General features: G+C 41.0%; 1 protein-coding gene across 1 annotated transcript; it reads right to left on the bottom strand.

Moving 5' to 3' along the window:
• Positions 1-1,233: 1,233 nt before the first annotated feature.
• Positions 1,234-12,835, bottom strand: dnajc15 (DnaJ (Hsp40) homolog, subfamily C, member 15). The gene is made up of 6 exons (XM_084309975.1): positions 12,697-12,835; positions 12,253-12,304; positions 10,686-10,759; positions 10,320-10,396; positions 5,633-5,703; positions 1,234-2,138 (listed from the first exon to the last, which is right to left on the bottom strand). Exons 1-6 carry the CDS (start codon positions 12,787-12,789, stop codon positions 2,068-2,070), a joined length of 438 nt encoding a protein of 145 aa, XP_084166101.1. The 5' UTR covers positions 12,790-12,835; the 3' UTR covers positions 1,234-2,067.
• Between the last annotated feature and the right edge of the window lie 830 nt (positions 12,836-13,665).

The raw sequence follows: 13,665 nt of genomic DNA on the forward strand, positions 1-13,665 counted from the left end.
GATGAGGTGCATGCATTTTCCTACACCTGGCTTGCTTGGTGTCTGTGTATGTGCAGAAGAGGTAATGGTGACGTTTGTCTCTCATTGTGGGTGCAGAATGCCTCGTGGATTTTACACTGCAGCAGAATACAGCAAGATGGAAGCTATGCTATCAACATTGCAGGCAGGTCTTGGCAGAGGATCAGGACAGAAGATTTAGAGTTTTTTTTTTATCCACTTTTTCTCCCACCCCAATTCCGCTGTGCCAATTCTCCCCTCCCCTGAACGTTGCTCGCATATGCCCCCCACTGGCCTGTTGTAGGGAGGATAGAAGCCTTGCATCACGTGTCCCCTCTGATACATGTGGAGGCAGCCTGTCACATCTTTTCACCGGCCAGCAGACTCATTGGCGAGGTGTAATGTGTGGGAGGCTCACACTACCCCCGCCATTTCCTGTCTCTGCTGTGCAGGCGTCCCCAACCGACCTGTAGGAGTCGCTGTCCACAACGTCCAGATTACCACCCATCAACTTCCACCCGCTAACTCTGCCAATTGAGTTAGTATGACGGGTGGCGCAAGCCGGAGGCAACGCCGACAGCCGGAGTCGAACTCGGTCTCTTGCGTTGGTGACGAGCGCAATGTCCGCTGCGCCACCCAGCCACCCTAAGATTTAGAGATTTTTATGATGAAATATATATATATATATTTTTTTTTTAAGGTACTTTACTTCCCATTACTTCGACTTTTGAATTATGGAGATTGACCATCACCGACTTTGTTCTAGCATAGTGTAAAGCCAAAAAAGGGATTCACTATGAAACACTTTTTGTATAGTATAAAATGACTGCAAAATACATCTATTGGTCTGAAATACAATCTCCGATTAGTTAACAGTGGGAAAAGAAATACCAAATTTAGCATCCGGTCCAGATGCCAAGCTTATGACCGTGTCCCGACCCCAGTTACCCTCTCCAGACTATTGATTCACGACTTTCAGTGAGAACAATTTAACTTGTTTTGAGGATTGCAGGAAATATGGCAAGTCCAAGTTGCACCAAAAACTGCGAAAACCATCAAACCCTCAGAGGAAGAGAAAGATTTTAGAAAAGAAAGTGTAATGAATACTATAAAGGCACAAAGTAATTTCCTTTGACAAGAGCGAGGTCGCCAGACCAGTGTGGTGCTGTTGTTCCCGCAATCAGCAGAGAGAGAGAAGATAAATATATCAGAATAAAGGAGAAGCGATTACAACTATTTCACTAGGTACATTTGATGCTTTATTGTGCAATACTGGATAAATAACCAATGTTTTGTACAGGCTGACTTGCATACATACTCAACACATATAATCAGACGCACCAACACACATTAGCTATACTTGCTCTCTCTCTCTTTATAATGGCCATCTCCACCAGCATCAACAGGGAATGCCAAATAAACATTGAGACACTTGAATTGGTTATTCTATGGTTCTATACCCAAGTTGGAGGGCATTATACTTTACATATGATGAGATTAACTACAAATTAGAGTTCTCAGTTTCAGCCAGAACCCGACGGTGCCCAGAAAAAGCCTATGTGCTGGTCGGTGTGTATTTACAGTAGGCTAATCTGCATTTTTACATGTGAACATAAATAGCTACATTTTAACAAGGAGAGAAAGTCTTGACAATTGACTCCAAAATTAGCAATAAAAAATAAAAAAGGTCTTGGTCGGACTTTGGTTTGAATGTCCGGCCCATTGAAAACTCTACTACAAATGCAGCATTGACTCAACTATAGAACTGGTCCTTGTTAAGTGCAAAGCATTAGGCAACAAGCTATGGACACATGGCATTCTCATGACATGTCCTGCCGTACAATATGTCACAATGCCACAGCTCACTGGCCCACGGTTCTAATCCGCTGTTGTCTGCGACCCAGATCGCCTGTGATTTCGAATTCTTTGCCGGATTCTACGGTTACGGCTGAGCTTAAGACGGCCTCATCGCGATGGGAGGGCAGGGCGAGGTACAGGCGTGGGGCTGAGGAAACTGGAGGACGATGGCATTGTTCTGAATTGTCCATCTTATTAATTCTGTGGTCCGACTCATCGTCTCGACTCCTTGTCCAAAAGGTCTTTGGCCTCGTTGATCTTAGCGGCAAGGTATGGAGATCCACCTGCATTTGCAACACACACACAGTTTTCATCACGCTATTCCAGTTTAATTTCTACTTGTAATGCATTGGAAGTGTATGACACGTACCGCATATTTTGAATGGCAGAACATGCACCAAAAGTGTTACGTGGCGTGTTAATCTGCCTCGACACTCCTAGCTCTATTAATGAGCTTTGTACTGTTATGTAAAGCTCTATAACGAACCGCCACAGATTCTGAGGGTTAAATCAAAACTTATCCTAACTAATAATTGCAAGTTCACATGTGTTTTCGAAAGGATCAACAGAAAGCCCAAAGAGTCTCAACAAAGGCCGGTGGGGTGAAAACGCAAACCGCTGCTCAAACACAGTATAAAATTACCCTTTTCTCTCCAAAGTCTCCTTTAAAATCCTCCAGTCTTCTTCTGTGGTTTTCTGGGGAAACTCAACAAACGCTCGGTGCTGCCACCACTGGTCACCAATAGAACATATTACTATCACTGTTAACCTGTCAGGTCAAGGTGCTGATCTTATTGGGACCAGTGGTGGCAGCACCGAGCATTTGTCGACTGGAGGATTTGAAAGGAGACTTCGGAGAGAAGCCTTTATCGAGACTCTGAGCTTTCCGTTGATGCCTTCAAAAACACAATGCAAACTTGCAATAATTTGTTTGGACGAGTTTTAACTTAACCCTCAAAATTGGCAACAGTTTGTTATAGAGCTTTGTATAATATGTAATGCCTACAAAGCTCGTCAATAGAGATACCCTACTCCGAACTTTGAGCATGAACAGAGGACCCACGGTTGCAAAATTACTAAATCACTTTTAGCCATTTAAAAAAAGAAGTCTGTAAATGTTTATTTAAAAAAATGTTAAGCACATGTATAGTCAATTGGTCCTGTTGTTCAGCCTCACAATGCTATTGGATAGTAGTAAATGTGTTTATATGTCCCACCCTCTGGCCTCTGAAGTGGCTAATGTCTTTTTAATTTGGGCCTCACAGGGTTAACCTCTTAAGCCCGAGATATACAGTAAAAGTGTATATTTTCAGCATTACGTTTGTTTACCAATGATTTTAACTGTTATTAGTGAAATATAAGATTATAGAAATCTCAGGGTATTGAGTCGGAAACCGGCGCATATTGACAGGAGGAAGTGGCACAGCCAAAAGTGAGTGTAGTCTTTTGAAGGAAGAGACTCAGGGCTTTCGAATTTCGAAAAACTACCCTACCCAGCTCACACCAGCCCTTGTCAATCATCTGACTTCTGGATTTACTTTTTTATTTCTCTTATTTTTTGGGATTCTCTCCCACAAACCTGAATGTTATTGCCATAAAACAGAACGCAGTTAGTTTCTCTACCTTTCTGTGAATGTCTAGCAAAAAACGGTGTTGCAATATGATAAAATGGTGGAGAAATGTACATTATAAAAAAGATGGCAGAATTCAGTACTGTATCTACAAAACCTTCTGTTTAATCATCTTCCCTTTATTCATTTGCTTAGATTTTTCAGGTCTGGTCAATTTTAGCATGGTGTTATTCACAGTGAAATTATTTTATTATTATTATTATTTTATTTTTTAAATAGAATTGATATTCTTCTTTGGTTCATTACAATTTACTCAAGCCTAGTAACAGACACAATATTTCTGACACTGGGAATACATTCCCTGAGATCCATAGATGTCCCTAGATTCAGATACCAAGAACATGCAAATGGTCCATTAAAAAAAAATCTGTAAATGTGTATTCTACGTTCTTATGGAATGAGTGACATAAAAAAAAAAAAAATTAAAAGAAAAGAAAAATATATATTTTTTTATTTTTTATGGATGGATGGAAGAGCCACACATTGACGGACAAAGAGCCACATGTGGCTTGCGAGCTGCGGGTTGGCCACCCCTGGTGTACACGATCATTCTGTTAATTTAAAAAAGGCTGGTTGAGGCTGCAGTAATCACTGACCTTTGTATGTTATTTATTCAGGGACTGGAACTTCGTTCTGTTATAGTATAGCAGCACCTTTCCCCAAAGGACTGCAAGTCCTGTAATGTTGGCATTTCATATCCGATACCTGCCGTGCGCCACAGAAGCATCAAATGAGGCGTAGCAAACGATGCACATCAATTACCTCTTCAGTGTGTCTGGGTCTTCAGGCTATTCCTGCATTTCACCACCGATGTCATCCTACATTATTGTGATTCCCACGGTTATTACTGCTCCATTGAAGTTATAGTTTACAATTAGTAGTATGAGATTGATGCGAGTTACACGAATATAAGGTTTGAGGAAACAAAGCAAAAAGTACTATTCTGAAAAAACATTAATTTAATACATTAGTTTATAATTTAACCAACCTTTTATTTGATCACTGCATCACTGTGCACACCTATGCTATTTGAGAACTAAACACCCTAATGATGATAAATCGACTAATGGTTATTGAAATCTAGAATATTCCATGATAGACTCTGTAAATGCCTGAAAGAAACCTGCACCTCAAATAATTAAAAACACAATGATAAATGAAATGGTGGTTTCCATTATGTTATGCTGCTGGCCAAAATGTCTTCAAAGTTGAAATATTAAACGTTTTTCATTTATTGTGTGCTGCTGGCTACATGGCTGCCTCACTGAGTGCTGCTGGTTACATGCCTTAACACAAGGTTCAGAATGTCCCAGTAAGATACCAGGTAGCTCACCAACTGGCTAGATAATGTTATTAAAACTCTGGCCGTTTCTTTGGTTTACTGCCCTGGTTTAACGCTCCTGAAGGTTGTCCAATATCCTCTCCAAATTGCTGGTCTTCAGGCAGTTATTTTCATTGTGCTGTATGTTGAAAAAAGCCTCCCGACTAGAAGTGACATTTCGGCGTCCTGACAATCCTTTTCCAGGCTCTGTTGGCTATGGCTCGCGTATCCCCAAGAGGCGAACTTGCACTCGTTTTGGATGCTGGTGTTATTGCGCAAACTGGGAAGCTGGGTTCCCCCTTTATTGGTTTCATATTTGGGAGTGAGAAAGGCCACCGATTTAAATCGCAAACTTGAAAATTATGTTTTATATCAATAGACTACAATCCTTTAGTTTTTTTTTAATGCCGATTACTCCATGTACTCTCATGATGAGGAAGGGATGTCTTTTTGCCATACAATATGGTGCAATGCCACACATTATATATTATTCACAATGAATAAATAAGTATATAGGCCTACATCATTTTGAACTAAACAAAGTTGTTCTTTGTTTATTGTGCTAAACATCCCGATTGAAACCGGTAATAAAATGTATCCTGCCATTGCGGTTAAGTTTCCCCGCACATTGCTCTGATGCAATAGGATGGTTTTTCCCTATAAATAGCCTACGCAAAAAGTATCTTCTGAAGGAATACATTTCAGCTTGCCTTTATCCGAGTGGTTTAGGAATAAACATGAAAATATGGAAGGATGTCTTTAGTTCGTCTTTATCTGGGTGGTTTAGGATTAAACATGTACACATGGAAGGAAATATTTAGCTCGCCTTTATCTGGGTGGTTTAGGATCATGATCCTCCGATGCGCCTCTCGTACCTTGGCCTTATTGCCGACTGGGCTGGAAAGAACAGACGGAACACATAATGGTCTCAATCAGGGCAGCCCAAAGTAGGGCCTGCAGGCCAAATTCAGACCATCATGACATTATTTCTGGCCCTCCAAAAGGTTCCAGTTTTCTACCGAGAGTGAACGGTTTTCTGATTTATTTGGTCTATTATTTTGTCTATTTTCTTTATGCGTCAGTGGTGATTTTGAAATAACCTGATCATGGTATTAAAAAAGGAAAATAAATGTTGTTGAAAATAAGACTTATGGCAATGGTTCTCGTACTGTGGGGCGCTGGGAGAAGGGATGGAGGGAGAAGAAAAGACGCCGTGTAGTGGTTACGTCATTGTTGTTTTCGGCCGGTCCACCTCGCTTGAAATTGCAATGTATTTCCAATGGACACATTTCTAAATCGTCTCGATTTAAAGCATGAACATTGGCATGGTGTACCTTTCTGTGTGTATTCATCCACAATCTATAGCTCAACATGAAACAATTCAGAATTAATCGTAAAATAATTACGTATAATTTTATTTCAACCAAAAATGCTTAACAATAATGTTAGTGATAGAAGGTAACTCATTTTGTGCAAAAATGGAAAGCTTGCCAATGTTCATGAGGCAGAATTATTACAATAGCCAATAATAAATGGTAACTCCAGGGTAGATGGCAAATAAGCTAATTTCCCAAAATGTTGGAGTTTTCCCTTTAAGACATGTTTTTATATGGGTCGGGACACTATAAAAAATACTATAGGGAATTGTTAGTGCTGTAAAGTTTAAACCTTTTTAAATCTTAGACAAACGAAACACATTGCTTTTATGAAATATTGTAAGCAGTCATTTGAGGCTTTATAAAAGCAGCATAATGAACACAAATCTGTCAGTGCAGAGTCCAACCTCATCTTAAATAACAAACTGCATTGCTTGTTGTAATTAACAAAGAGGCAGAGTTAATGAGGCATATGACGTTCGTTGCATTGGAGGCGCAAGATTTTGCAGGTGGGCGGGGGGGGAATAAAAAAAAATGTATTCGAATTTTATTTTCCCACTCGAATCCCGTGCCCATCGAACGGAGCTTTGAAGTATTTAAGACAGCCCTACGTGGCACACCTCCTTTTAATACGATTTGCGGTTATCCAACTATGAGACCTAATAAACTCAGTTTTTCCTGTATTTACATTTTACATTTAGCTGACGCTTTTATCCAAAGCGACTTACAAGTTCTGTACGACAAGTCATAAGGAAGGGTACAACTCTATCAGCTGAGTAACAATATTCATCAAAGTGTTACGCGTTACAGTGTAGGTTAGTTTATTAGGACAAGTGCATGACAGTAAGGTTAGTTAGGGTTAGATTTCTATTTTATTTTATTTTTTTATTATTTCAGATAATGGTTGAAGAAGTGCGTCTTTAGTCGACGGCGAAAGATTGGACGGGTTTCGGCTGTCCTAACTGGGGTGGGTAGTTATGGGGCAAGGACTGAGAATAGGCGACTTCTCTTTGATGACCCTCCCGGAGCTCGGATAGGAGTAGGTCTGAGGTGGCCAGAAGATGCAGAGCGTAGGGGTCTTGAGGGTGTGTAGTTAGAGACCATTGACCGGAGGTAGGCGGGAGCGGTTCCCTTTGCCGCACGGTATATGTGTGGACACGGTGGGACACGGTGTGGACACGGTATATGTGTGGACGCGGTGGGACACGGTGTGGACACGGTATATGTGTGGACACGGTATGTGTGTGGACACGGTGTGGACACGGTATATGTGTGGACACGGTATGGACACGGTATATGTGTGGACACGGTGTGGACACGGTATATGTGTGGACACGGTATGGACACGGTATATGTGTGTACACGTATATGTGTGGACACGGTATGGACTAGGGATGCCCCGATCACGTTTTTTGCCACCGATACCGATCACCGATCGTCATGAGCCATATCGGCCGATACCGATCGTTTTTGATTAAAAGAAATTAAAATTTATTTTATATAATTTTTTTTAATAAAATATATACATTATATAATTAGACTTGTACTTGTATCATCTGCGAGACATCGCCACCACGCAACAAGCTCCACTGTCTGTGTGTACTCTAGTAGCCTCCAGATACGGCCAGGATTCTCCGGAGCTGCAGCTGGACCTATACTCGAGTAGCCTCGAGCTACGGCCAGGATTCTCCGGCGCTGCACCTGGACCCTATTGGTATAACGTTACTCAATTGTGCTCAGCAAGCCCTCAGCTCGAATACGCATCGAATCAGTGTTATAAGACATTGATATCAGGAGCTATCTGTAGCTACTGCTAGCCGGATATATAACGTTAATACAACGCCTCAGTGAATTATTTAGTTCAATGGGACATTTCGTTTTGAACAGTGAACTAACTTGCGCTAACGCGAGCTAACGGGTATCATACACGTCTCTACTATACTTGCTGGAGAGTTTGTTGATGTCAGGAGCTATCGGTAGCTGGCCGGCTAGATACCGTTCGGTTAGACAATGCCTCATCATGTATTAAACTAAAAGTGAATAGTTGACTGGGTCATTTTGTAACGGTAGCTAAGCTAAAGTTAGCTCAGGGAGACGCCGTCCTCCCGTGTCCCATCTCACTAGACTAGACCCGTGTTTACATGCGTGCGGGAGGGGCTGGAGGGATGAGCAGACGCCGCACCACCCGGTGTCTGAGACAGAACTCAGCGACAGCGAGTGAGATCGGGTTTGACGATCGGCGAAAATAACGGGTGATACCAGTGCATACATTTAAAAAAATAAAATGTTAAATATATAAATTATACTTATTTTTTTTTATATACAGCTACTGTTTTATATATACTGTTTTTTAGTAATAACTAGAAAGTAATGGTATTTATTCAACAACAGGTGATTGCTTAATGATACTAATACAAATCTATATATGGGGCTGCAGCACTGCAGATATACCCTACTCCAATGATCCACACACGGACATTACACTCGCTACCCAGTGGCTCTGCAGATATACCCTACTCAGTCTACAAGGCTCCCGTGAAGTAGCACAGAGGATCTGTTGTGATTTTTGCACAATAAATATTCAACATTCTCTTTTGAGACTCCGCCTCAGACTCTTATCATTTGGCACTAAAAGCTAAACATTGTCACCGATATGGCTGTCCGCAACATGTCATTAATTGTGTACGCGAGGTGGTTCAGTGACGACTCTAACGTGAGCTAGGTTAGCTAGCATGAGCTACCGAGAGATGAAAAGACTAACTTTACTGGTGAAAATGTGATTTACGTTGGAATACTCCTTTGCCAACTTGCTGTACTTTGCTTGCAGGTCTGCAGCCATTATTGCTGGATTATGAATAGCCCCAACTTTAGCCAAGGTAACGTTATGGCTAAACCTTTAACGGTCGGTTAAACACCTTTTGTTTTATAATGCTCAAAGCAGACCGCAGTGTTGTTGATAAATACGTGGGGCCGGGGGGATTTAAGTTCTGCAAAAAAAGGTTCTGCACCGTTGCAATCGTACGGTGCACAGCCCGTACTGTACCGGAGGACCACATTGACGCGGTACAGTACGTATCCGCGTACCGTTACACCCCTAGTGGACACGGTATATGTGTGGACACGGTATATGTGTGGACACGGTATATGTGTGGACTGGACACGGTATATGTGTGGACTGGACACGGTATATGTGTGGACACGGTATATGTGTGGACACGGTATATGTGTGGACTGGACACGGTATGTGTGTGGACAGGACACGGTATGTGTGTGGACAGGACACGGTATATGTGTGGACTGGACACGGTATATGTGTGGACACGGTATATGTGTGGACACGGTATATGTGTGGACAGGTGAAACAGAGCTTTTGGAAAACGTTAACACCATGGGCTCCTGTCCACATGAATATGGATATTTTTTTTTAAACTGAGTATTTTTTTCTGCAATCAGGTCCATGGAGAGATCCCTGCAGCTTGCCATCAGGTTCATGTGAGCATTTTTGCATTGTTGTGTGGACGGAAATATTTTCTAAAACACCATTGGTGTGGACAGATTTATTTTGGTAGTTGGAAGTCTTCTAAAGTTTCTAGAAATATCGGTGTACATGTGGACATAGCCTAAGAAGAGGAACCTCAAGTTTAATTAAGTTAAGGCCAGTAGGAAAAAAAGGATGGTTTTGAAACGCTTTAATACATTTGGCCATTTTCAAAGCTCTAAAAAAAGACATGTGTATGTGTGTGTGTGTCTGTGTGTGTGTGGGGGGGGGGGGGGGGGTTCCAATGACTGAAAATGTTTGAGAAACCATTGTTGTTTATTTAGTAAGATTTAAGTAATTTAATCCTAGAACCTCCTCTACTGTCTTCCTTTCATTCCTACAGTTTCAATAAATAAACAACAGTATAGGGATAGTGGGCCACTCACTCTCCTTTAACAAATATTAAAACAGAAAGCATCCTCCAAACTGAGCAATGCCAGAGACACAAGTGTGCACACAGACACACACACGCATATATGATTGTACTGCCATCCAGTGGCCCCAGCATGAAATTACAGCCATGCACAGGGAATAAAATATGCACTACAAAAGACTGTATATTTTACAAATATATGCACACATATATCAGATTCCATTACCTGATGCCAAGGATGAGACTGGCCTCACGTTTAGTCATCTTTTGGTCAAAGCCACCTTTGTAATATGATGAGAACGCCTTGAGAAACAAGGCAGTACACACATATTAAGCAGTTTAGTTTGTATGTTGCATTTTTTTATAATAATAATAACAAACATTTAAATTGAAGTGCGTCTTACTTTCATATTGCCATAGCCTACTTGGTAACGGTTTTATAAAAGCAATAGCTCACTTCAGGCCATGGCATATGGTTATAATATCACAGATAAGGGGCGTAGTTCAGCCCGATGCGAAGCCTGTTGTGAGTTATTGCTTAAATTTATGCATGCGCATCATCATGTGTATGTGTGGTCAATTCTTTACTTACTGATGTGGGCATCTTCTTAACAGTATCAGAGAAGAGTTGTCCTAGAGGTTTCCATAACTGGAATGCATAGCGGCCTATGAATGAAACAGATATTAACAAGGTGTCAGAATTCTGGGAACTCGTCTGTCAGCACTATTCTTTGGTGCCATCTCAACACCATCTTTCTCCATTAAAAACACATATCAAATCCTGGCTACCAGGGAAACTTTGGCACTAGCGAGGACAGTAAAATACTGCAGGTACAATACATCATGCTACAAATGTTTCAATCCCCGAATAGTACAACAAGCCTGAAGCCACAAGTCCTGATGACCCAACAGCCTTTCTCTGCTTTCTGTTACATATCTGCCTCCTCTTTGTCGATTAGTTGTTTTGGCCTTAGTCAATTAGATTACTGCTTTTATTAGTATTATTTGCCTAATTCTACATTATGCTGGTCCCTAAACAGTCTTGGGATGGCATAAATTGGCTGTAAAGCTGAGACTTTATATTTATTGATAAAGGATTTGCACTACAACTTGTACACCTACTGTGAATTGTACCTAAATTGCACCTCGTCCCATTTCTCCATTTCTGCCTTGCACTATATAGTATTGTATATTAGTACACTGCACAGTATTGTATATTGTATGATAACTATGTCTATTCTGCATCGAACATTGTACATATGTCTAAACTGAACACTGTGACCTCATTTTTTACTTCTAATTTTACTATGTTATTTTATTTCATACTTATCTTGTCTTGCACAGTCTCTGGAGCGCAACAGTAAGAAGCATTTTGTATAAAAGTATTCTGTACTTCTGTATGACAACTATTAAAGAAACTTGAAACTTGTGTGATGATGCAAGTCCCCATAGTAGCCCTTTCCATGTGGTGACGCCATTTTATTAATGTTTTTTTTCTTTTACTTGACCTCACTGTATTTGACATATTGTGACCTCTAGGACAATCACAGCCTTATGAAACTTTAAAAGAGACCGTGGTCATTTAAATGATGTATGGCGGTATATTGACAATAAGCAGGATTTTCTGAGACATTTTCAGAATAGATTACTCGCCATCCAATTGTTGAAATGGCCAGATTTTTCAGGAATCTCATGATATCAAAGGTTAATGATACCACCCCCTTTTCTAAAGTGTTCAAGGTCTTGAGGTCTTAATTCTACCTTTGGAGGAATTTATTTCATTTCTTGAGTGGTCAGAAAATATTTGATAGTATCAAATATGTGTAACTAATGGTATTGCTGCAGTAACACAATTTACCATGATAATAGTCATTATAGATATACATTATGTCTTACACTCCTTCCATAATGCCATTATGTTTATTAGAGTACATAGTGTGTCTGTGAATGGCTTATGAATGAAGTTAAATCAACAATCCAGTTAGTTTTATAGTGTAACGTTTATAGTTATATCAACACAGTATTGGGCTGCATGTCAAGATTATTTAGGGTTCAGCTGTCTGAGATGATGCATGGCACTTGTATGTGGCACTTATTGCCCCCCCCCCCAATTATAAGTCTGTCAAATAGGACAGTACATGTATGACCTCTAATCTTACCTGCAAAGCCTGCAGCTGCCACACCAAGTCCCACTGCGATCAAAGTCCCACCCTTTGACCAAAACGAGACATGGATGGTGTTGGCATATCATATTAATTTGGATCGATTACGTTAGATAGATACACAAGTATTTGGGTAACGTTACCGTAATCGGTGGCTACCAAGCTAACTGTAGCTAGGTTATCGTTACATAATAGCATGTTGTGGCTATCGTTAACTAAGGCGAACTCACTTCACATTACACGATTGCAAATCAAAACAGGATTGAATGTTAACCTCTCCATTAGTGTCGACCATGCTCTCTTCACCCGGTATGCAGGTTAGCAACCAAGCAAGTACATTTTAATTTTATGAGCTAGCGTTAGCTTGCTAGCCAACTGTCTGGAATTGGCTGTTCTGACGATTTAAAACAAAATTGTTAAGCAAATCATGCATATATTTACCAGCCGTCTGTCTATTTCTGCTCCACTTCTAACGGTTGAATTCGGTGTATATTCGGCATATCGCATCGTTTCTCCACCGGCGTCCGCCGCCATGCTGCTTGTTGTCACGTGACTTCAAGGGCACAACTACTGATCGGCCACTGGGACAAACAGTACCGACTGAAAAGGTCATTTCAAAGAGGCGAGACACTGAAAACATGATTAGATCTTTAATGCAGGTAGGTGCCGGGGTTCGTTTGATGTAGCCTAGTGTCTATGTAGGCTACCACAATACATTGGTGGGATGATAAGGGTTTCACGGACGACTCAGCCCTGCTGGTCTCTGACAAGAACAAGTTACAGGTTGAAAAAGCCCTCAGCTCGGAACTAGGCAAAATCTGCATATGGCTCGCCGACAACAAACTATCATTACACATGGGCAAAACAGAGTCCATTCTCTTCGGTTCAAATAACAAACTCAGCAAGACCGACGGCTTCTCGGTTACAGTGGGTGACAATATTATCACAAGGAAAGATGAAATTATCTACCTGGGTTCCATCCTAGAGGCTAATCTTTCCTGTGACAAAATGGCATCCAATGTAATAAAAAAAGTCAACCAACGAACAAGATTCTTGTACCGGATCTCCTCTCTGGTAAACAAGAATACCCTGAAGACTCTAGCAGGAGCACTCATTCAAGGGTACTACGACTATGCTTGCACCTCATGGTACCAAAGCACCTCAAAGGCACTAAAAAACAAATTACAAACATCTCAAAACAAGCTAGTCAGACTACTACTTGACCTGACTCCTAGAACCCACCTCACCCCTGCCCACTTTGACAACCTAGGATGGCTTAGAGTAGACGACAGAGTACAGCAACTTGCAATGGGCCTGGTCTACAAGATACACTACGTGACCAAGGTACCCATGTACATGTCAAAATACTTCCCAAAGGTCAGTGAATACCACGATCACAACACCAGAGGG

The sequence above is a fragment of the Notolepis coatsorum genome, assembly GCF_963971535.1.
Source record: "Notolepis coatsorum genome assembly, chromosome: 3".
In the NCBI taxonomy this organism is placed as follows: Eukaryota; Metazoa; Chordata; class Actinopteri; order Aulopiformes; family Paralepididae; genus Notolepis; species Notolepis coatsorum.

Bases quoted from the DNA above. Each gene is read 5' to 3' on its own strand.
- dnajc15 (XM_084309975.1), bottom strand. From the start codon at position 12,789: ATGGCGGCGGACGCCGGTGGAGAAACGATGCGATATGCCGAATATACA. The intron at 10,397-10,685 runs GTAAGTAAAGAA...TTGTTTCTCAAG, and splicing joins TTAAGAAGATGCCCACATCA to GCGTTCTCATCATATTACAA. The intron at 5,704-10,319 runs GTAATGGAATCT...TGTTCTTTCCAG, and splicing joins AGTCTCATCCTTGGCATCAG to CCCAGTCGGCAATAAGGCCA.